At 35.8% G+C, this 23,066-nt stretch overlaps 7 protein-coding genes across 7 annotated transcripts; all 7 read right to left on the minus strand.

Moving 5' to 3' along the window:
- Positions 1 to 2,072: 2,072 nt before the first annotated feature.
- On the minus strand, positions 2,073 to 2,513 carry LOC113352221 (SKP1-like protein 1A). Its single transcript, XM_026596066.1, has one exon. The coding sequence runs from the start codon at positions 2,511 to 2,513 to the stop codon at positions 2,073 to 2,075; it is 441 nt and encodes a 146-aa protein (XP_026451851.1).
- Positions 2,514 to 7,184: 4,671 nt separating this feature from the next.
- LOC113352222 (SKP1-like protein 1) lies at positions 7,185 to 7,625 on the minus strand. The gene has a single exon (XM_026596067.1). It carries the CDS (start codon positions 7,623 to 7,625, stop codon positions 7,185 to 7,187), a length of 441 nt encoding a protein of 146 aa, XP_026451852.1.
- A 2,834-nt stretch (positions 7,626 to 10,459) lies between these two features.
- Positions 10,460 to 10,900, minus strand: LOC113352223 (SKP1-like protein 1). Its single transcript, XM_026596068.1, has one exon. The coding sequence runs from the start codon at positions 10,898 to 10,900 to the stop codon at positions 10,460 to 10,462; it is 441 nt and encodes a 146-aa protein (XP_026451853.1).
- Positions 10,901 to 13,554: 2,654 nt separating this feature from the next.
- LOC113352224 (SKP1-like protein 1) lies at positions 13,555 to 13,995 on the minus strand. Its single transcript, XM_026596069.1, has one exon. It carries the CDS (start codon positions 13,993 to 13,995, stop codon positions 13,555 to 13,557), a length of 441 nt encoding a protein of 146 aa, XP_026451854.1.
- Positions 13,996 to 15,705: 1,710 nt separating this feature from the next.
- Positions 15,706 to 16,146, minus strand: LOC113352225 (SKP1-like protein 1A). Its single transcript, XM_026596070.1, has one exon. It carries the CDS (start codon positions 16,144 to 16,146, stop codon positions 15,706 to 15,708), a length of 441 nt encoding a protein of 146 aa, XP_026451855.1.
- Positions 16,147 to 18,982: 2,836 nt separating this feature from the next.
- On the minus strand, positions 18,983 to 19,423 carry LOC113352227 (SKP1-like protein 1A). Its single transcript, XM_026596071.1, has one exon. It carries the CDS (start codon positions 19,421 to 19,423, stop codon positions 18,983 to 18,985), a length of 441 nt encoding a protein of 146 aa, XP_026451856.1.
- A 1,177-nt stretch (positions 19,424 to 20,600) lies between these two features.
- Positions 20,601 to 21,041, minus strand: LOC113352228 (SKP1-like protein 1A). Its single transcript, XM_026596072.1, has one exon. The coding sequence runs from the start codon at positions 21,039 to 21,041 to the stop codon at positions 20,601 to 20,603; it is 441 nt and encodes a 146-aa protein (XP_026451857.1).
- Positions 21,042 to 23,066: the final 2,025 nt, after the last annotated feature.

Consider the following 23,066-nt stretch of genomic DNA (forward strand, 5'->3'; position numbering starts at 1 on the left):
GGCTTCTCTTTTCAGTTAGGATTTCCCAAGTTTTTCTAAATCAAAATCAAAATCAACCCAACATTGAAGTACAAATTATAGTTTAATCCATTAGCCTGCTCTCTGATTTATAATGGGAAATTATATCAACTAATTGAGGTTACAGTACGTTTTATTTCCTCTTACTTATGAAATTACTGATTCTGCTAATTGATTAAGTGATTAAAAATCAAGATGAAATTACTTCCGCATTTCGACTTTATGTTACTTCCACAGTTGTGTTCTTTTCTAATTTTTCTGAATTTTTATTCATCCCTCCAAATTGATGAGGATGGTAAAAATCAAGAACATTGAAGAGGGAGGAGATTTCAATCGAGAAGAACGAAACCGAGGAAGAAGAGGGAAGAGGTTTCTAGCGGAGAGAAAACACCGAGAAGTAATGAACTGCCTGATAAGTCCAGAAAATATCGAGAAAATTGTTCTCAGCAGGATTCGAACCTAGCGTCTCCTAGCAACATTAAGCCGTGTATGACAGATTCACCCTTTGCACTCTTTTATTATCATCTTCTACAGTTTGTCATTTTGATTTTCAAAGTTTATAATCCAAGGCTATATCGGGAATTACAAAAAAGCTTCACCAGAAAGGAAGGCTTCACCAAAAATACCTTTTTTCTTTATATTAATATAAAATTTACTTATTTTTCGTAAGTTGCTATCAAAATATATCTTCCTCTTCTTGAGTTTTACCAAGGCTCTTCTTCTTAATTTTTTCCAAGGCTTCGTGTTTTAAAGATCTATTGGAATGTATCGTATAGAAAATTGCATATAATTGTTTTTGTTATAAAATATTTTTGAATGTTTTTTGCTGTATAGAATGGAATGGCAGGCGCATCGCGCGTGCGTGTTATACTAGTAGAAAAAAAGGGATGATGCATGTTTAAGCGACAACCCTCTCCATTTTCTTCTATGTACACCAAAGAGGTCTAGGTTTGAACAATAATTATCAAATCCCTACAGGGTTTTAGCAGAGATTCAGCATTAACTAGTGACTTCCTTCCCCGTCAATAACATGTCTTGCGAATTGCTTGCTAAAGAGAGCAAACTTAAGAAGAGAAACAGTTTGCCTTTTGGTTGACTGGTTGGCCTTTCATCTTCACTGTTGTTTGCCAAAACCTATTGCAGTCCGTCACGAGGCGCCTAACTTGGTCTGATTAGTTTAGATGAGCGGGCTCGGGTTTTCCAACAGCCCAGCCAGGTACCTTCCCGAACAGCCCAGCCAGGTATCTGTTCAAATTTTTAAGGGTTTTTACTCTAATGCTAAAGCAAATTGTCATGTGTTTTGGTTATATTTTGGATTAAAATTCTTATTTTCATTTTTATTTTACATTTAGATGATTAATTATTTAAGATTATTTTAACCTATAGTTCATTTAATCTCCAGATCATAAATAGAAGTTAAATAAGTTATTACGAAATTTTAAAAACTCAAAAAACCGAAGCCTGCCATTCTGGAAACTATTTTTGATTGGTACGCATAAAAGAAGGTAGATAATACTTCTCAAACTCGAGTGAAAATGTGGAGTATCCAAACTCTATGTATATAGAGTTATAAACGAGCGTAACGTATCGAATTATGCGAGCAGTATTCATACCCCGCCAACTCTTGCAAGACTAGATGGAAAGGAAGAATGTTACGATTATTTTATTTGTGTTGGTAATGATTTTTTCGGTTTTCTTTTGTTCTGTTAGCTCACAGTGTACACCCTGGCGTTCCGAGTGCACTCCTGAATCCGACCAATATTGTTTTCCATGGTCGCGCCTTCCTAACGGTTCCCGGTACGGTTGTGCCCTGCAGTGAGTTGAAGTGGGACGGTCTCGTATATCCTACCAAACTAGTTCACTTTATTATCTAAGTTAAGTACTGTGGTTAAGATGGTTCAGCAAGAGTTTTACAATTCATAACTTCACTTAAAAAAATGCAATATACTTTTAATAACTACTTAAACACGTACTGATGCGTAAAAATAAAAAGAAAGACACTCCCAAAGCCCATTATTTGATCTCCCCTCCACTGCCACTGCTATGATTGATGATTATCTTTTGACTGGTACTTCCTCGACACGGAATAAATCAGGGAATAGATTTAGTATCTCCCCTGTTGTTCTATATCTTATCATCTCCGACACTTTCTGCAATGTCAAGTTCTGCAAACTTTTTATTTTCAGAAAACTAGCAGCCTTCGTTAAGTGTGTCAGTGTCGCTGCATCTACATTCACAAACTCCACATCCCAGTCCTTCTCTACATCAGTAATGCACCCATCGTCAGCAGCGTGTTTGTCGCAGTACTCGATCACTTTCGCCAAGATGGTTCCTGTCACGTTAGTCAAAGGGATAAGAATCTCGGTGTTATCATGGTTGTCAGCAGCTATCATGGCGGTAAGAGTTCTAGATTGGAAGGCGATGTTTTCCTGAATATTGAAATTTTGTTCGTCGGAACTAATCAAGGTGATGGTCTTTCCCTTTGGTGCCGACATGATGATGATGATGATCAGAAATATACCAAGAAAGCGTGGTTTTCCTCTACGTGGTTGTGAATGATATAAACTGCAGAAGAGACCTAGCTAACCAATGGTATTTATAGGGTGCAAGTTCTCTATCCTTCTTTCTATTTCTATGTGGACTCGGATTCCGACCTCCTTTCTTCTCCTTCACAATTGGTATCCCTATTGAGACGCTTTTTTGGACTATGAGCCGTTTTTTATTCTTGCCAATATATTTTTTTGTCCGTCGCTCTCTTTATTTTATTTTTCAATACTATCTATGTTTCAGAAAAAGTGATACTTTTACTTTTTCATTTTATTTTATTTTTTCTTAATATAGACCAAATTGCAAAGGTGGAAGTATTGCTTTTTTTAAAACTGAAGGAGTATATTTCTTCTAAGAGGATGTCAAGTAGCAAAACATAGAAATCAGTAATTAAATCGGAAAATGGGTCATTTGTCCAAATATTTTTAAAACTTGGTTCAAATGGACGAGTAAAAATTAGTACACAAAATTGGTTAAAAAGACCAAAATCAACAATTCAAGGGTGAAAAAGACATCTAGATTTTGAAAATGGGTACGATGAATCCAATTTCATCAATTCGACACACTAACATGAATTGGTTGAATCAAATCAAACCAAAAATTTTGACAGAGTTTGAAAAAATGGGGTGAACTGATTGAATGCAGTCAATTTGGGGAAACTTACTTCTTCGATTATGGAAAAGTTTGAAATCTCAATTAGGGGTTAGGGCTTCTCTTTTCAGTTAGGATTTCCCAATCTTTTCTAAATCAAAATCAAAATCAACCCAACATTGAAGTACAAATTATAGTCTAACCCATTAGCCTACTCTCTGATTTATAATGGGAAATTATATCAACTAATTGATGTTACAGGTACGTTTTATTTCCTCTTACTTATGAAATTACTGATTCTGCTAATTGTTTAAGTGATTATGTGTTGGAAAATGATTAATAAAAAAATATTTTTTTAAAGTTTTAATAAAAAATTATAATTTATTGTTTTATTTTGTGAATGAAACTTTTTAGTCCCACATCGTGGAGTTTCCAATTTTTAGTAGTTTTAAGAAACTATATAAACCTTTTAGTCCCACATCGGGGAGTTTTTCTTCTTAAGTTGTATTTGTCAATTATATAAAGAAATCCACTACTTTTGTAAAATCTATGGGAAAGGGGTTGCTCTATATTTTAGAGGGAACCCTAAGGGAAAATATTTTATAGCGTTTTTTAAGAATTCGCGATTTTCCTTAACGGTTTTTTCGGAGTTGCCAAGCTCAAGTTGAGCATCTACTACATATGCTAGTAGTAGGTGTAGTAGGGTGTTTTATCCTGGAGATATCCGTCATGTAAGGGCTATAGCATCACTCTTGAGTGTATCCGGGCGCTAATGTCTTAAGGGCAACGTGTTGAACACGTGACTCACTCTGTTTTTCCAAAGTTTTGCCTTGTTTCTGTTGTGGAGATATGAGAAGCTCGTTCGTTTCGTCAATCGATCAATTCCATTATAAAGGAGATAAGTATCAATAACTTTTGCTTATTTGATTTTTTCTTTATTTTAATTATTGCACCCAACAATCTTAAGACATTAGTATGTGTAATAATAAAAAAATGGTTGGTTGGTTTGTGAATCATGGATGTTAATTGTGGAGTGAAAAACAAAAACGAATTTTTTGGTCAGCTGTAGAGTTTCGAGATTATCTCTTAACCTAGAAGGAATTTGGATGAACCCTTTTGACACAACATATTATACATCCTGATAGTTACCCATGTACAATTTCAGAATTTTTGGAGTTGTAAAAGTATTTTTTTTATATTTTAAAAAACAGACAAATGTTCCTGAAAAATTCTGACGGGCAAACTTTTGTTGTTAACTAAAGTATTTTTTATGGGGTAATCATGATTTTTTTGATATGGTGGTTCAAACGAAGTTTGTAAATCTAGATATTATCTTCAAAACTCATATTTTATCTTCCGTTTCGGAACTAAGGTTTGTGAGATGTGGTGTATTAGGTGATTGGGAAATTACCGTGTCCGTGGTCAGAGTATAAATGAAGATTGTGACATGAAATTGAAAAGGAACATGGCTACCAGGCGCATGTGGATGAACACGAGTCTTTCAAAGCTGACAAAGGCGGGAATATCAAACACAACTCTAACCGTAGTCTTCATAAGAAAGGTATGTTTCGTAAAACTGAATCCGGCGTTACTTTAATTAAGGGTGATTGTTATGTTTGTAAAATTCCGGGCCATACGGTAGTAAAGTGTAGACAACATAAAACCTTAATAAGTAGAAAGTTAATGCTAATTTAGTTGAAACAAATTAGAACGATTTCATTGACATTATGTCGGAAGTTATTTTAACAACCAATGTGAGAGACCAGAAGGTGGACTCTGGAGCCACCAAGAATGTTTGTTGAAACAGAGATCTGTTCACCTCCTATCAGAGGATAGGGGATGTCGAGAAACTCTTTTTGAGTAACTCATCTGCAATAGAGGTTGCATAAAAGGAAAAGGTCGAGCAGAAGCTCATATCTGTAATACTCTCACATTGAATGAAGTTTTCATGTTCCAAGCATATGCAAGAATCTTGTATCTTGTTCTATTGTAGATGGAAAAAGATTTAAGATCTTAATTTTTTATGGAAAACTTGTTGTAACAAGGCAGTTATTTTTTAAGCAAGAGTTATAGGACTTTGGGTCTATATAAGCTTAACGGAAAAAAATGATGATGTGAACATAGTTGATTCTTGTGCTTTCTTTATGTGATTGATTGTTTTATGTGGTAAGCTTGTAACCGCGACTTTATGTTACTTCCACAGTTGTGTTCTTTTCTAATTTTTCTGAATTTTTATTCATCCCTCCAAATTGATGAGGATGGTAAAAATCAAGAACATTGAAGAGGGAGGAGATTTCAATCGAGAAGATCGAAACCAAGGAAGAAGAAGGAAGAGGTTTCTAGCGGAGAGAAAACACCGAGAAGTAACGAACTGCCTGATAAGTCCAGAAAATGTCGAGAAAATTGTTCTCAGCAGGATTCGAACCTAGCGTCTCCTAGCAACATTAAGCCGTGTATGACAGATTCACCCTTTGCACTCTTTTATTATCATCTTCTACAGTTTGTCATTTTGATTTTCAAAGTTTATAATCCAAGGCCATATCGAGAATTACAAAAAAGCTTCACCAGAAAGGAAAGCTTCACCAAAAATACCTTTTTTATTTATATTAATATAAAATTTATTTATTTTTCGTAAGTTGTTGTCAAAATATATCTTCCTCTTCTTGAGTTTTACCAAGGCTCTTCTTCTTAATTTTTTCCAAGGCTTCGTGTTTTAAAGATCTATTGGAATGTATCGTGTAGAAAATTGCATAAAATTCTTTTTGTTATAAAATATTTTTGAATGTTTTTTGCTGTATAGAATGGAATGTCAGGCGCATCGCGCGTGCGTGTTACAATAGTAGAAAAAAAGGGATGATGCATGTTTAAGCGACAACCCTCTCCATTTTCTTCTATGTACACCAAAGAGGTCTAGGTTTGAACAATAATTATCAAATCCCTACAGGGTTTTAGCAGAGATTCGGCATTAACTAGTAACTGCCTTCCCCGTCAATAACATGTCTTGCGAATTGCTTGCCAAAGAGAGCAAACTTAAGAAGAAAAACAGTTTTCCTTTTGGTTGACTGGTTGGCCTTTCATCTGCACTGTTGTTTGCCGAAACCTATTGCAGTCCGTCACGAGGCGCCTAACTTGGTCTGATTAGTTTAGATGAGCGGTCTCGGGTTTTCCAAAAATTTTGATAGCCTGGTCTGGTACCAGCCCGAACAGCCCGGCCAGGTATCCGTTCAAATTTTTAAGGGTTTTTACTCTAATGCTAAAGCAAATTGTCATGTGTTTTGGTTATATTTTGGATTAAAATTCTTATTTTCATTTCTATTTTACATTTAGATGATTAATTATTTAAAATTATTTTAACTTATAGTTCATTTAATCTCCATATCATAAATAGAAGTTAAATAAGTTATTACAAAATTTTGAAAACTCAAAAAACCGAAACCTGCCATTCTGGAAAGTATTTTTTGTTGGTAAGCATAAAAGAAGGTAGATAATACCTCTCAAACTCGAGTGAAAATGTGGAGTATCCAAACTCTATGTATATAGAGTTATAAACGAGCGTATCGTATCGAATTATGCGAGCAGTATTCATACCCCGCCCACTCTTGCAAGACTAAATGGAAAGGAAGAATGTTACAATTATTTTATTTGTGTTGGTAATGATTTTTTCGGTTTTCTTTTATTCTGTTAGCTCACTGTGTACACCCTGGCGTTCCGAGTGCACTCCTGAATCCGACCAATATTGTCTTCCATGGTCGCGCCTTCCTAACGGTCCCGGTACCGTTGTACCTTGCAGTGAGTTGAAGTGGGAGGGTCTCGTATATCCTACCAAACTAGTTCACTTTATTATCTAAGTTAAGTACTGTGGCTAAGATGGTTCAGCAAGAGTTTTACATTTCATAACTTCACTTAAAACAATGCAATATACTTTTAATAACTACTTAAACACGTACTGATGCGTAAAAATAAAAAGTAAGACACTCCCGAAGCCCATTATTTGATCTCCCCTCCACTGCCACTGCTATGATTGATTATTATCTTTTGACTGGTACTTCCTCGACACGGAATAAATCAGGGAATAGATTTAGTATCTCCCCTGTTGTTCTATATCTTATCATCTCCGACACTTTCTGCAATGTCAAGTTCTGCAAACTTTTTATTTTCAGAAAACTAGCAGCCTTCGTTAAGTGTGTCAGTGTCGCTGCATCTACATTCACAAACTCCACATCCCAGTCCTTCTCTACATCAGTAATGCACCCATCGTCAGCAGCGTGTTTGTTGCAGTACTCGATCACTTTCGCCAAGATGGTTCCTGTCACGTTAGTCAAAGGGATAAGAATCTCGGTGTTATCATGGTTGTCAGCAGCTATCATGGCGGTAAGGGTTCTAGATTGGAAGGCGATGTTCTCCTGAATATTGAAATTCTGTTCGTCGGAACTAATCAAGGTGATGGTCTTTCCCTTTGGTGCCGACATGATGATCAGAAATATACCAAGAAAGCGTGGTTTTCCTCTACGTGGTTGTGAATGATATAAACTGCAGAAGAGACCTAGCTAACCAATGGTATTTATAGGGTGCAAGTTCTCTATCCTTCTTTCTATTTCTATGTGGACTCGGATTCCGACCTCCTTTCTTCTCCTTCACAATTGGTATCCCTATTGAGATGCCGTTTTCGACTATCAGCCGTTTTTTATTCTTGCCAATATATTTTTATGTCAGTCGCTCTCTTTATTTTATTTTTCAATACTATCTATGTTTCAGAAAAAGTGATACTTTTACTTTTTTATTTTATTTTATTTTTGCTTAATATAGACCAAATTGCAAAGGTGAAAGTATTGCTTTTTCTAAAACTGAAGGAGTATATTTCTTTCTTCTAAGAGGATATCAAGTAGCAAAACATAGAAATCAGTAATTAAATCGGAAAATGGGTCATTTGTCCAAATATTTTTAAAACATGGTTCAAATGGACGAGTAAAAATTAGTACACAAAATTGGTTTAAAAGACCAAAATCAACAATTCAAGGGTGAAAAAGACATCTAGATTTTGAAAATGGGTAGGATGAATCCAATTTCATCAATTCGACACACTAACATGAATTGGTTGAATCAAATCAAACCCAAAGTTTTGACAGAGTTTGAAAAAATGGGGTGAACTGATTGAATGCAATCAATTTGCGGAAACTTACTTCTTCGATTACGGAAAAGTTTGAAATCTCAATTAGGGGTTAGGGCTTCTCTTTTCAGTTAGGATTTCCCAAGCTTTTCTAAATCAAAATCAAAATCAACCCAACATTGAAGTACAAATTATAGTCTAATCCATTAGCCTGCTCTCTGATTTATAATGGGAAATTATATCAACTAATTGAGGTTACAAGTAAGTTTTATTTCCTCTTACTTATGAAATTACTGATTCTGCTAATTGTTTAAGTGATTACGTTGGGTAAAAACTACTTCCGCATTTCGACTTTATGTTACTTCCACAGTTGTGTTCTTTTCTAATTTTTCTGAATTTTTATTCATCCCTCCAAATTGATGAGGATGGTAAAAATCAAGAACATTGAAGAGGGAGGAGATTTCAATCGAGAAGATCGAAACCGAGGAAGAAGAAGGAAGAGGTTTCTAGCGGAGAGAAAACACCGAGAAGTAACGAACTGCCTGATAAGTCCAGAAAATGTCGAGAAAATTGTTCTCAGCAGGATTCGAACCTAGCGTCTCCTAGCAACATTAAGCCGTGTATGACAGATTCACCCTTTGCACTCTTTTATTATCATCTTCTACAGTTTGTCATTTTGATTTTCAAAGTTTATAATCCAAGGCCATATCGAGAATTACAAAAAAGCTTCACCAGAAAGGAAAGCTTCACCAAAAATACCTTTTTTATTTATATTAATATAAAATTTATTTATTTTTCGTAAGTTGTTGTCAAAATATATCTTCCTCTTCTTGAGTTTTACCAAGGCTCTTCTTCTTAATTTTTTCCAAGGCTTCGTGTTTTAAAGATCTATTGGAATGTATCGTGTAGAAAATTGCATAAAATTCTTTTTGTTATAAAATATTTTTGAATGTTTTTTGCTGTATAGAATGGAATGTCAGGCGCATCGCGCGTGCGTGTTACACTAGTAGAAAAAAAGGGATGATGCATGTTTAAGCGACAACCCTCTCCATTTTCTTCTATGTACACCAAAGAGGTCTAGGTTTGAACAATAATTATCAAATCCCTACAGGGTTTTAGCAGAGATTCGGCATTAACTAGTAACTGCCTTCCCCGTCAATAACATGTCTTGCGAATTGCTTGCCAAAGAGAGCAAACTTAAGAAGAAAAACAGTTTTCCTTTTGGTTGACTGGTTGGCCTTTCATCTGCACTGTTGTTTGCCGAAACCTATTGCAGTCCGTCACGAGGCGCCTAACTTGGTCTGATTAGTTTAGATGGGCGGGCTCGGGTTTTCCAAAATTTTTGATAGCCTGGCCTGGTACCTGCCCGAACAGCCCCGCCAGATATCCGTTCAAATTTTTAAGGGTTTTTACTCTAATGATAAAGCAAATTGTCATGTGTTTTGGTTATATTTTGGATTAAAATTCTTATTTTCATTTCTATTTTACATTTAGATGATTAATTATTTAAGATTATTGTAACCTATAGTTCATTTAATCTCCAGATCATAAATAGAAGTTAAATAAGTTATTACAAAATTTTGAAAACTCAAAAAACCCGAAGCCTGCCATTCTGGAAACTATTTTTGATTGGTCCGCATAAAAGAAGGTAGATAATACCTCTCAAACTCGAGTGAAAATGTGGAGTATCCAAACTCTATGTATATAGAGTTATAAACGAGCGTATCGTATCGAATTATGCGAGCAGTATTCATACCCCGCCCACTCTTGCAAGACTAAATGGAATGGAAGAATGTTACGATTATTTTATTTGTGTTGGTAATGATTTTTTCGGTTTTTTTTTGTTCTGTTAGCTCACAGTGTACACTCTGGCGTTCCGAGTGCACTCCTGAATCCGACCAATATTGTTTTTCATGGTCGCACCTTCCTAACGGTCCCGGTACCGTTGTGCCTTGCAGTGAGTTGAAGTGGGACGGTCTCGTATATCCTACCAAACTAGTTCACTTTATTATCTAAGTTAAGTACTGTGGCTAAGATGGTTCAGCAAGAGTTTTACAATTCATAACTTCACTTAAAACAATGCAATATACTTTTAATAACTACTTAAACACGTACTGATGCGTAAAAATAAAAAGTAAGACACTCCCAAAGCCCATTATTTGATCTCCCCTCCACTGCCACTGCTATGATTGATGATTATCTTTTGACTGGTACTTCCTCGACACGGAATAAATCAGGGAATAGATTTAGTACCTCCCCTGTTGTTCTATATCTTATCATCTCCGACACTTTCTGCAATGTCAAGTTCTGCAAACTTTTTATTTTCAGAAAACTAGCAGCCTTCGTTAAGTGTGTCAGTGTCGCTGCATCTACATTCACAAACTCCACATCCCAGTCCTTCTCTACATCAGTAATGCACTCATCGTCAGCAGCGTGTTTGTCGCAGTACTCGATCACTTTCGCCAAGATGGTTCCTGTCACGTTAGTCAAAGGGATAAGAATCTCGGTGTTATCATGGTTGTCAGCAGCTATCATGGCGGTAAGGGTTCTAGATTGGAAGGCGATGTTTTCCTGAATATTGAAATTCTGTTCGTCGGAACTAATCAAGGTGATGGTCTTTCCCTTTGGTGCCGACATGATGATGATGATGATCAGAAATATACCAAGAAAGCGTGGTTTTCCTCTACGTGGTTGTGAATGATATAAACTGCAGAAGAGACCTAGCTAACCAATGGTATTTATAGGGTGCAAGTTCTCTATCCTTCTTTCTATTTCTATGTGGACTCGGATTCCGACCTCCTTTCTTCTCCTTCACAATTGGTATCCCTATTGAGACGCCGTTTTGGACTATCAGCCGTTTATTATTCTTGCCAATATATTTTTTATTGTTGCCAATATATTTTTATGTCAGTCGCTCTCTTTATTTTATTTTTCAATACTATCTATGTTTCAGAAAAAGTAATACTTTTACGTTTTCATTTTATTTTGTTTTTGCTTAATATAGACCAAATTGCAAAGGTTAAAGTATTGCTTTTTCTAAAACTGAAGGAGTATATTTCTTCTAAGAGGATGTCAAGTAGCAAAACATAGAAATCAGTAATTAAATCGACAAATGGGTTATTTGTCCAAATATTTTTAAAACATGGTTCAAATATTTGTGGAAACTTACTTCTTCGATTACGGAAAAGTTTGATATCTCAATTAGGGGTTAGGGATTCTCTTTTCAGTTAGGATTTCCCAAACTTTTCTAAATCAAAATCAAAATCAAACCAACATTGAATTACAAATTATAGTCTAATCCATTAGCCTGCTCTCTGATTTATAATGGGAAATTATATCAACTAATTGAGGTTACAGTACGTTTTATTTCCTCTTACTTATGAAATTACTGATTCTGCTAATTGTTTAAGTGATTACGTTGGGTAAAAACTACTTCCGCATTTCGACTTTATGTTACTTCCGCAGTTGTGTTCTTTTCTAATTTTTCTTAATTTTTATTCATCCCTCCAAATTGATGAGGATGGTAAAAATCAAGAACATTGAAGAGGGAGGAGATTTCAATCGAGAAGAACGAAACCGAGGAAGAAGAGGGAAGAGGTTTCTAGCGGAGAGAAAACGCCGAGAAGTAATGAACTGCGTGATAAGTCTAGAAAATTTCGAGAAAATTGTTCTCAGCAGGATTCAAACCTACCGTCTCCTAGCAACATTAAGCCGTGTATGACAGATTCACCCTTTGCACTCTTTTATTATCATCTTCTACAGTTTGTCATTTTGATTTTCAAAGTTTATAATCCAAGGCTATATCGGGAATTATAAAAAAGCTTCACCAGAAAGGAAGGCTTCACCAAAAATACCTCTTTTCTTTATATTAGTATAAGATTTATTTATTTTTCGTAAGTTGCTGTCAAAATATATCTTCCTCTTCTTGAGTTTTACCAAGGCTCTTCTTCTTAATTTTTTCCAAGGCTTCGTGTTTTAAAGATTTGTTGGAATGTATCGTGTAGAAAATTGCAGATAATTCTTTTTGTTATAAAATATTTTTGAATGTTTTTTGCTGTATAGAATGGAATGGCAGGCGCATCGCGCGTGCGTGTTATACTAGTAGAAAAAAAGGGATGATGCATTTTTAAGCGACAACCCTCTCCATTTTCTTCTATGTACACCAAAGAGGTCTAGGTTTGAACAACAATTATCAAATCCCTACATGGTTTTAGCAGAGATTCAGCATTAACTAGTCACTGCCTTCCCCGTCAATAACATGTCCTGCGAATTGCTTGCCAAAGAGAGCAAACTTAAGAAGAGAAACAGTTTGCCTTTTGGTTGATTGGTTGGCCTTTCATCTGCACTGTTGTTTGCCAAAACCTATTGCAGTCCGTCACGTGGCGCCTAACTTGGTCTGATTAGTTTAGATGGGCGGGCTCGGGTTTTCCAAAATTTTTGATAGCCTGGCCTGGTACCTGCCCGAATAGCCCCGCCAGATATCCGTTCAAATTTTTAAGGATTTTTACTCTAATGCTAAAGCAAATTGTCATGTGTTTTGGTTATATTTTGGATTAAAATTCTTATTTTCATTTCTATTTTACATTTAGATGATTAATTATTTAAGATTATTGTAACCTATAGTTCATTTAGTCTCCAGATCATAAATAGAAGTTAAATAAGTTATTACAAAATTTTGAAAACTCAAAAAACCCAAAGCCTGCCATTCTGGAAACTATTTTTGATTGGTCCGCATAAAAGAAGGTAGATAATACCTCTCAAACTCGAGTGAAAATGTGGAGTATCCAAACTCTATGTATATAGAGTTATAAACGAGCGTATCGTATCGAATTATGCGAGCAGTATTCATACCCCGCCCACTCTAGCAAGACTAGATGGAAAGGAAGAATGTTACGATTATTTTATTTGTGTTGGTAATGATTTTTTCGGTTTTCTTTTGTTCTGTTAGCTCACAGTGTACACTCTGGCGTTCTGAGTGCACTCCTGAATCCGACCAATATTGTTTTCCATGGTCGCGCCTTCCTAACGGTCCCGGTACCGTTGTGCCTTGTAGTGAGTTGAAGTTGGACGGTCTCGTATATCCTACCAAACTAGTTCACTTTATTATCTAAGTTAAGTACTGTGGCTAAGATGGTTCAGCAAGAGTTTTACAATTCATAACTTCACTTAAAACAATGCAATATACTTTTAATAACTACTTAAACACGTACTGATGCGCAAAAATAAAAAGTAAGACACTCCCAAAGCCCATTATTTGATCTCCCCTCCACTGCCACTGCTATGATCGATGATTATCTTTTGACTGGTACTTCCTCGACACGGAATAAATCAGGGAATAGATTTAGTACCTCCCCTGCTGTTCTATATCTTATCATCTCCGACACTTTCTGCAATGTCAAGTTCTGCAAACTTTTTATTTTCAGAAAACTAGCTGCCTTCGTTAAGTGTGTCAGTGTCGCTGCATCTACATTCACAAACTCCACATCCCAGTCCTTCTCTACATCAGTAATGCACTCATCGTCAGCAGCGTGTTTGTTGCAGTACTCGATCACTTTCGCCAAGATGGTTCCTGTCACGTTAGTCAAAGGGATAAGAATCTCGGTGTTATCATGGTTGTCAGCAGCTATCATGGCGGTAAGGGTTCTAGATTGGAAGGCGATGTTCTCCTGAATATTGAAATTCTGTTCGTCGGAACTAATCAAGGTGATGGTCTTTCCCTTTGGTGCCGACATGATGATGATGATGATCAGAAATATACCAAGAAAGCGTGGTTTTCCTCTACGTGGTTGTGAATGATATAAACTGCAGAAGAGACCTAGCTAACCAATGGTATTTATAGGTGCAAGTTCTCTATCCTTGTTTCTATTTCTATGTGGACTCGGATTCCGATCTCCCTTCTTCTCCTTCACAATTGGTATCCCTATTGAGATGCCGTTTTGGACTATCAGCCGTTTTTTATTCTTGCCAATATATTTTTATGTCAGTCGCTCTCTTTATTTTATTTTTCAATACTATCTATGTTTCAGAAAAAGTGATACTTTTATTTTTTTTATTTTATTTTATTTTTGCTTAATATAAACCAAATTGCAAAGGTGAAAGTATTGCTTTTTCTAAAACTGAAGGAGTATATTTCTTCTAAGAGGATATCAAGTAGCAAAACATAGAAATCAGTAATTAAATCGGAAAATGGGTCATTTGTCCAAATATTTTTAAAACATGGTTCAAATGGACGAGTAAAAATTAGTACACAAAATTGGTTTAAAAGACCAAAATCAACAATTCAAGGGTGAAAAAGACATCTAGATTTTGAAAATGGGTAGGATGAATCCAATTTCATCAATTCGACACACTAACATGAATTGGTTGAATCAAATCAAACCCAAAATTTTGACAGAGTTTGAAAAAATGGGGTGAACTGATTGAATGCAATCAATTTGCGGAAACTTACTTCTTCGATTACGGAAAAGTTTGAAATCTCAATTAGGGGTTAGGGCTTCTCTTTCCAGTTAGGATTTCCCAAGCTTTTCTAAATCAAAATCAAAATCAACCCAACATTGAAGTACAAATTATAGTCTAATCCATTAGCCTGCTCTCTGATTTATAATGGGAAATTATATCAACTAATTGAGGTTACACGTAAGTTTTATTTCCTCTTACTTATGAAATTACTGATTCTGCTAATTGTTTAAGTGATTACGTTGGGTAAAAACTACTTCCGCATTTCGACTTTATGTTACTTCCACAGTTGTGTTCTTTTCTAATTTTTCTGAATTTTTATTCATCCCTCCAAATTGATGAGGATGGTAAAAATCAAGAACATTGAAGAGGGAGGAGATTTCAATCGAGAAGAACGAAACCGAGGAAGAAGAGGGAAGAGGTTTCTAGCGGAGAGAAAACACCGAGAAGTAATGAACTGCCTGATAAGTCCAGAAAATATCGAGAAAATTGTTCTCAGCAGGATTCGAACCTAGCGTCTCCTAGCAACATTAAGCCGTGTATGACAGATTCACCCTTTGCACTCTTTTATTATCATCTTCTACAGTTTGTCATTTTGATTTTCAAAGTTTATAATCCAAGGCTATATCGGGAATTACAAAAAAGCTTCACCAGAAAGGAAGGCTTCACCAAAAATACCTCTTTTCTTTATATTAGGTCGCGCTTTCCTAACGGTTCCCGATACCGTTGTGCCCTGCTGTGAGTGCTGTGAGTTGAAGTGGGACGGTCTCGTATATCCTACCAAACTAGATCACTTTATTATCTAACTTAAGTACTGTGGTTAAGATGGTTCAGCAAGAGTTTTACAATTCATAACTTCGCTTAAAACAATGCAATATACTTTTAATAACTACTTAAACACGTACTGATGCGTAAAAATAAAAAGTAAGACACTCCCAAAGCCCATTATTTGATCTCCCCTCCACTGCCACTGCTATGATTGATGATTATCTTTTGACTGGTACTTCCTCGACACGGAATAAATCAGGGAATAGATTTAGTATCTCCCCTGTTGTTCTATATCTTATCATCTCCGACACTTTCTGCAATGTCAACTTCTGCAAACTTTTTATTTTCAGAAAACTAGCAGCCTTCGTTAAGTGTGTCAGTGTCGCTGCATCTACATTCACAAACTCCACATCCCAGTCCTTCTCTACATCAGTAATGCACCCATCGTCAGCAGCGTGTTTGTCGCAGTACTCGATCACTTTCGCCAAGATAGTTCCTGTCACGTTAGTCAAAGGGATAAGAATCTCGGTGTTATCATGGTTGTCAGCAGCTATCATGGCGGTAAGGGTTCTAGATTGGAAGGCGATGTTCTCTTGAATATTGAAATTCTGTTCGTCGGAACTAATCAAGGTGATGGTCTTTCCCTTTGGTGCCGACATGATGATGATGATCAGAAATATACCAAGAAAGCGTGGTTTTCCTCTACGTGGTTGTGAATGATATAAACTGCAGAAGAGACCTAGCTAACCAATGGTATTTATAGGGTGCAAGTTCTCTATCCTTCTTTCTATTTCTATGTGGACTCGGATTCCGATCTCCCTTCTTCTCCTTCACAATTGGTATCCCTATTGAGACGTCGTTTTGGACTATCAGCCGTTTTTTATTCTTGCCAATATATTTTTATGTCAGGCGCTCTCTTTATTTTATTTTTCAATACTATCTATGTTTCAAAAAAAGTGATACTTTTACTTTTTTATTTTATTTTATTTTTGCTTAATATAGACCAAATTACAAAGGTGAAAGTATTGCTTTTTCTAAAACTGAAGGAGTATATTTCTTCTAAGAGGATATCAAGTAGCAAAACATAGAAATCAGTAATTAAATCAGAAAATGGGTCATTTGTCCAAATATTTTTAAAACATGGTTCAAATGGACGAGTAAAAATTAGTACACAACATTGGTTTAAAAGACCAAAATCAACAATTCAAGGGTGAAAAAGACATCTAGATTTTGAAAAAGGGTAGGATGAATCCAATTTCATCAATTAGACACACTAACATGAATTGGTTGAATCAAATCAAACCCAAAATTTTGACAGAGTTTGAAAAAATGGGGTGAACTGATTGAATGCAATCAATTTGCGGAAACTTACTTCTTCGATTACGGAAAAGTTTGAAATCTCAATTAGGGGTTAGGGCTTCTCTTTTCAGTTAGGATTTCCCAAGCTTTTCTAAATCAAAATCAAAATCAACCCAACATTGAAGTACAAATTATAGTCTAATCCATTAGCCTGCTCTCTGATTTATAATGGGAAATTATATCAACTAATTGAGGTTACAAGTAAGTTTTATTTCCTCTTACTTATGAAATTACTGATTCTGCTAATTGTTTAAGTGATTACGTTGGGTAAAAACTACTTCCGCATTTCGACTTTATGTTACTTCCACAGTTGTGTTCTTTTCTAATTTTTCTGAATTTTTATTCATCCCTCCAAATTGATGAGGATGGTAAAAATCAAGAACATTGAAGAGGGAGGAGATTTCAATCGAGAAGATCGAAACCGAGGAAGAAGAAGGAAGAGGTTTCTAGCGGAGAGAAAACACCGAGAAGTAACGAACTGCCTGATAAGTCCAGAAAATGTCGAGAAAATTGTTCTCAGCAGGATTCGAACCTAGCGTCTCCTAGCAACATTAAGCCGTGTATGACAGATTCACCCTTTGCACTCTTTTATTATCATCTTCTACAGTTTGTCATTTTGATTTTCAAAGTTTATAATCCAAGGCCATATCGAGAATTACAAAAAAGCTTCACCAGAAAGGAAAGCTTCACCAAAAATACCTTTTTTATTTATATTAATATAAAATTTATTTATTTTTCGTAAGTTGTTGTCAAAATATATCTTCCTCTTCTTGAGTTTTACCAAGGCTCTTCTTCTTAATTTTTTCCAAGGCTTCGTGTTTTAAAGATCTATTGGAATGTATCGTGTAGAAAATTGCATAAAATTCTTTTTGTTATAAAATATTTTTGAATGTTTTTTGCTGTATAGAATGGAATGTCAGGCGCATCGCGCGTGCGTGTTACACTAGTAGAAAAAAAGGGATGATGCATGTTTAAGCGACAACCCTCTCCATTTTCTTCTATGTACACCAAAGAGGTCTAGGTTTGAACAATAATTATCAAATCCCTACAGGGTTTTAGCAGAGATTCGGCATTAACTAGTAACTGCCTTCCCCGTCAATAACATGTCTTGCGAATTGCTTGCCAAAGAGAGCAAACTTAAGAAGAAAAACAGTTTTCCTTTTGGTTGACTGGTTGGCCTTTCATCTGCACTGTTGTTTGCCGAAACCTATTGCAGTCCGTCACGAGGCGCCTAACTTGGTCTGATTAGTTTAGATGGGCGGGCTCGGGTTTTCCAAAATTTTTGATAGCCTGGCCTGGTACCTGCCCGAACAGCCCCGCCAGATATCCGTTCAAATTTTTAAGGGTTTTTACTCTAATGATAAAGCAAATTGTCATGTGTTTTGGTTATATTTTGGATTAAAATTCTTATTTTCATTTCTATTTTACATTTAGATGATTAATTATTTAAGATTATTGTAACCTATAGTTCATTTAATCTCCAGATCATAAATAGAAGTTAAATAAGTTATTACAAAATTTTGAAAACTCAAAAAACCCGAAGCCTGCCATTCTGGAAACTATTTTTGATTGGCCCGCATAAAAGAAGGTAGATAATACCTCTCAAACTCGAGTGAAAATGTGGAGTATCCAAACTCTATGTATATAGTTATAAACGAGCGTATCGTATCGAATTATGCGAGCAGTATTCTTACCCCTCCCACTCTAGCAAGACTAGATGGAAAGGAAGAATGTTACGATTATTTTATTTGTGTTGGTAATGATTTTTTTCGGTTTTCTTTTGTTATGTTAGCTCACAGTGTACACCCTGGCGTTCCGAGTGCACTCCGGAATCCGACCAATGTTGTTTTCCATGGTCGCGCTTTCCTAACGGTTCCCGATACCGTTGTGCCCTGCTGTGAGTTGAAGTGGGACGGTCTCGTATATCCTACCAAACTAGATCACTTTATTATCTAACTTAAGTACTGTGGTTAAGATGGTTCAGCAAGAGTTTTACAATTCATAACTTCGCTTAAAACAATGCAATATACTTTTAATAACTACTTAAACACGTACTGATGCGTAAAAATAAAAAGTAAGACACTCCCAAAGCCCATTATTTGATCTCCCCTCCACTGCCACTGCTATGATTGATGATTATCTTTTGACTGGTACTTCCTCGACACGGAATAAATCAGGGAATAGATTTAGTATCTCCCCTGTTGTTCTATATCTTATCATCTCCGACACTTTCTGCAATGTCAACTTCTGCAAACTTTTTATTTTCAGAAAACTAGCAGCCTTCGTTAAGTGTGTCAGTGTCGCTGCATCTACATTCACAAACTCCACATCCCAGTCCTTCTCTACATCAGTAATGCACCCATCGTCAGCAGCGTGTTTGTCGCAGTACTCGATCACTTTCGCCAAGATAGTTCCTGTCACGTTAGTCAAAGGGATAAGAATCTCGGTGTTATCATGGTTGTCAGCAGCTATCATGGCGGTAAGGGTTCTAGATTGGAAGGCGATGTTCTCTTGAATATTGAAATTCTGTTCGTCGGAACTAATCAAGGTGATGGTCTTTCCCTTTGGTGCCGACATGATGATGATGATGATCAGAAATATACCAAGAAAGCGTGGTTTTCCTCTACGTGGTTGTGAATGATATAAACTGCAGAAGAGACCTAGCTAACCAATGGTATTTATAGGGTGCAAGTTCTCTATCCTTCTTTCTATTTCTATGTGGACTCGGATTCCGATCTCCCTTCTTCTCCTTCACAATTGGTATCCCTATTGAGACGTCGTTTTGGACTATCAGCCGTTTTTTATTCTTGCCAATATATTTTTATGTCAGGCGCTCTCTTTATTTTATTTTTCAATACTATCTATGTTTCAGAAAAAGTGATACTTTTACTTTTTTATTTTATTTTATTTTTGCTTAATATAGACCAAATTACAAAGGTGAAAGTATTGCTTTTTCTAAAACTGAAGGAGTATATTTCTTCTAAGAGGATATCAAGTAGCAAAACATAGAAATCAGTAATTAAATCGGAAAATGGGTCATTTGTCCAAATATTTTTAAAACATGGTTCAAATGGACGAGTAAAAATTAGTACACAACATTGGTTTAAAAGACCAAAATCAACAATTCAAGGGTGAAAAAGACATCTAGATTTTGAAAATGGGTAGGATGAATCCAATTTCATCAATTAGACACACTAACATGAATTGGTTGAATCAAATCAAACCCAAAATTTTGACAGAGTTTGAAAAAATGGGGTGAACTGATTGAATGCAATCAATTTGCGGAAACTTACTTCTTCGATTACGGAAAAGTTTGAAATCTCAATTAGGGGTTAGGGCTTCTCTTTTCAGTTAGGATTTCCCAAGCTTTTCTAAATCAAAATCAAAATCAACCCAACATTGAAGTACAAATTATAGTCTAATCCATTAGCCTGCTCTCTGATTTATAATGGGAAATTATATCAACTAATTGAGGTTACAAGTAAGTTTTATTTCCTCTTACTTATGAAATTACTGATTCTGCTAATTGTTTAAGTGATTACGTTGGGTAAAAACTACTTCCGCATTTATCTAACTTAAGTACTGTGGTTAAGATGGTTCAGCAAGAGTTTTACAATTCATAACTTCGCTTAAAACAATGCAATATACTTTTAATAACTACTTAAACACGTACTGATGCGTAAAAATAAAAAGTAAGACACTCCCAAAGCCCATTATTTGATCTCCCCTCCACTTCCACTGCTATGATTGATGATTATCTTTTGACTGGTACTTCCTCGACACGGAATAAATCAGGGAATAGATTTAGTATCTCCCCTGTTGTTCTATATCTTATCATCTCCGACACTTTCTGCAATGTCAACTTCTGCAAACTTTTTATTTTCAGAAAACTAGCAGCCTTCGTTAACTGTGTCAGTGTCGCTGCATCTACATTCACAAACTCCACATCCCAGTCCTTCTCTACATCAGTAATGCACCCATCGTCAGCAGCGTGTTTGTCGCAGTACTCGATCACTTTCGCCAAGATAGTTCCTGTCATGTTAGTCAAAGGGATAAGAATCTCGGTGTTATCATGGTTGTCAGCAGCTATCATGGCGGTAAGGGTTCTAGATTGGAAGGCGATGTTCTCCTGAATATTGAAATTCTGTTCGTCGGAACTAATCAAGGTGATGGTCTTTCCCTTTGGTGCCGACATGATGATGATGATGATCAGAAATATACCAAGAAAGCGTGGTTTTCCTCTACGTGGTTGTGAATGATATAAACTGCAGAAGAGACCTAGCTAACCAATGGTATTTATAGGTGCAAGTTCTCTATCCTTGTTTCTATTTCTATGTGGACTCGGATTCCGATCTCCCTTCTTCTCCTTCACAATTGGTATCCCTATTGAGATGCCGTTTTGGACTATCAGCCGTTTTTTATTCTTGCCAATATATTTTTATGTCAGTCGCTCTCTTTATTTTATTTTTCAATACTATCTATGTTTCAGAAAAAGTGATACTTTTATTTTTTTTATTTTATTTTATTTTTGCTTAATATAAACCAAATTGCAAAGGTGAAAGTATTGCTTTTTCTAAAACTGAAGGAGTATATTTCTTCTAAGAGGATATCAAGTAGCAAAACATAGAAATCAGTAATTAAATCGGAAAATGGGTCATTTGTCCAAATATTTTTAAAACATGGTTCAAATGGACGAGTAAAAATTAGTACACAAAATTGGTTTAAAAGACCAAAATCAACAATTCAAGGGTGAAAAAGACATCTAGATTTTGAAAATGGGTAGGATGAATCCAATTTCATCAATTCGACACACTAACATGAATTGGTTGAATCAAATCAAACCCAAAATTTTGACAGAGTTTGAAAAAATGGGGTGAACTGATTGAATGCAATCAATTTGCGGAAACTTACTTCTTCGATTACGGAAAAGTTTGAAATCTCAATTAGGGGTTAGGGCTTCTCTTTCCAGTTAGGATTTCCCAAGCTTTTCTAAATCAAAATCAAAATCAACCCAACATTGAAGTACAAATTATAGTCTAATCCATTAGCCTGCTCTCTGATTTATAATGGGAAATTATATCAACTAATTGAGGTTACACGTAAGTTTTATTTCCTCTTACTTATGAAATTACTGATTCTGCTAATTGTTTAAGTGATTACGTTGGGTAAAAACTACTTCCGCATTTCGACTTTATGTTACTTCCACAGTTGTGTTCTTTTCTAATTTTTCTGAATTTTTATTCATCCCTCCAAATTGATGAGGATGGTAAAAATCAAGAACATTGAAGAGGGAGGAGATTTCAATCGAGAAGAACGAAACCGAGGAAGAAGAGGGAAGAGGTTTCTAGCGGAGAGAAAACACCGAGAAGTAATGAACTGCCTGATAAGTCCAGAAAATGTCGAGAAAATTGTTCTCAGCAGGATTCGAACCTAGCGTCTCCTAGCAACATTAAGCCGTGTATGACAGATTCACCCTTTGCACTCTTTTATTATCATCTTCTACAGTTTGTCATTTTGATTTTCAAAGTTTATAATCCAAGGCCATATCGAGAATTACAAAAAAGCTTCACCAGAAAGGAAGGCTTCACCAAAAATACCTTTTTTATTTATATTAATATAAAATTTATTTATTTTTCGTAAGTTGCTGTCAAAATATATCTTCCTCTTCTTGAGTTTTACCAAGGCTCTTCTTCTTAATTTTTTCCAAGTCTTCGTGTTTTAAAGATCTATTGGAATGTATCGTGTAGAAAATTGCATATAATTCTTTTTGTTATAAAATATTTTTGAATGTTTTTTGTTGTATAGAATGGAATGTCAGGCGCATCGCGCGTGCGTGTTACACTAGTAGAAAAAAAGGGATGAAGCGACAACCCTCTCCATTTTCTTCTATGTACACCAAAGAGGTCTAGGTTTGAACAATAATTATCAAATCCCTACAGGGTTTTAGCAGAGATTCGACATTAACTAGTAACTGCCTTCCCCGTCAATAACATGTCTTGCGAATTGCTTGCCAAAGAGAGCAAACTTAAGAAGAAAAACAGTTTTCCTTTTGGTTGACTGGTTGGCCTTCCATCTGCACTGTTGTTTGCCAAAACCTATTGCAGTCCGTCACGAGGCGCCTAACTTGGTCTGATTAGTTTAGATGAGCGGTCTCGGGTTTTTCAAAATTTTTGATAGCCTGGCCTGGTACCTGTCCGAACAGCCCGGCCAGGTATCCGTT

The sequence above is a fragment of the Papaver somniferum genome, chromosome 2 (genome assembly GCF_003573695.1).
Source record: "Papaver somniferum cultivar HN1 chromosome 2, ASM357369v1, whole genome shotgun sequence".
Lineage (NCBI taxonomy): Eukaryota > Viridiplantae > Streptophyta > Magnoliopsida > Ranunculales > Papaveraceae > Papaver > Papaver somniferum.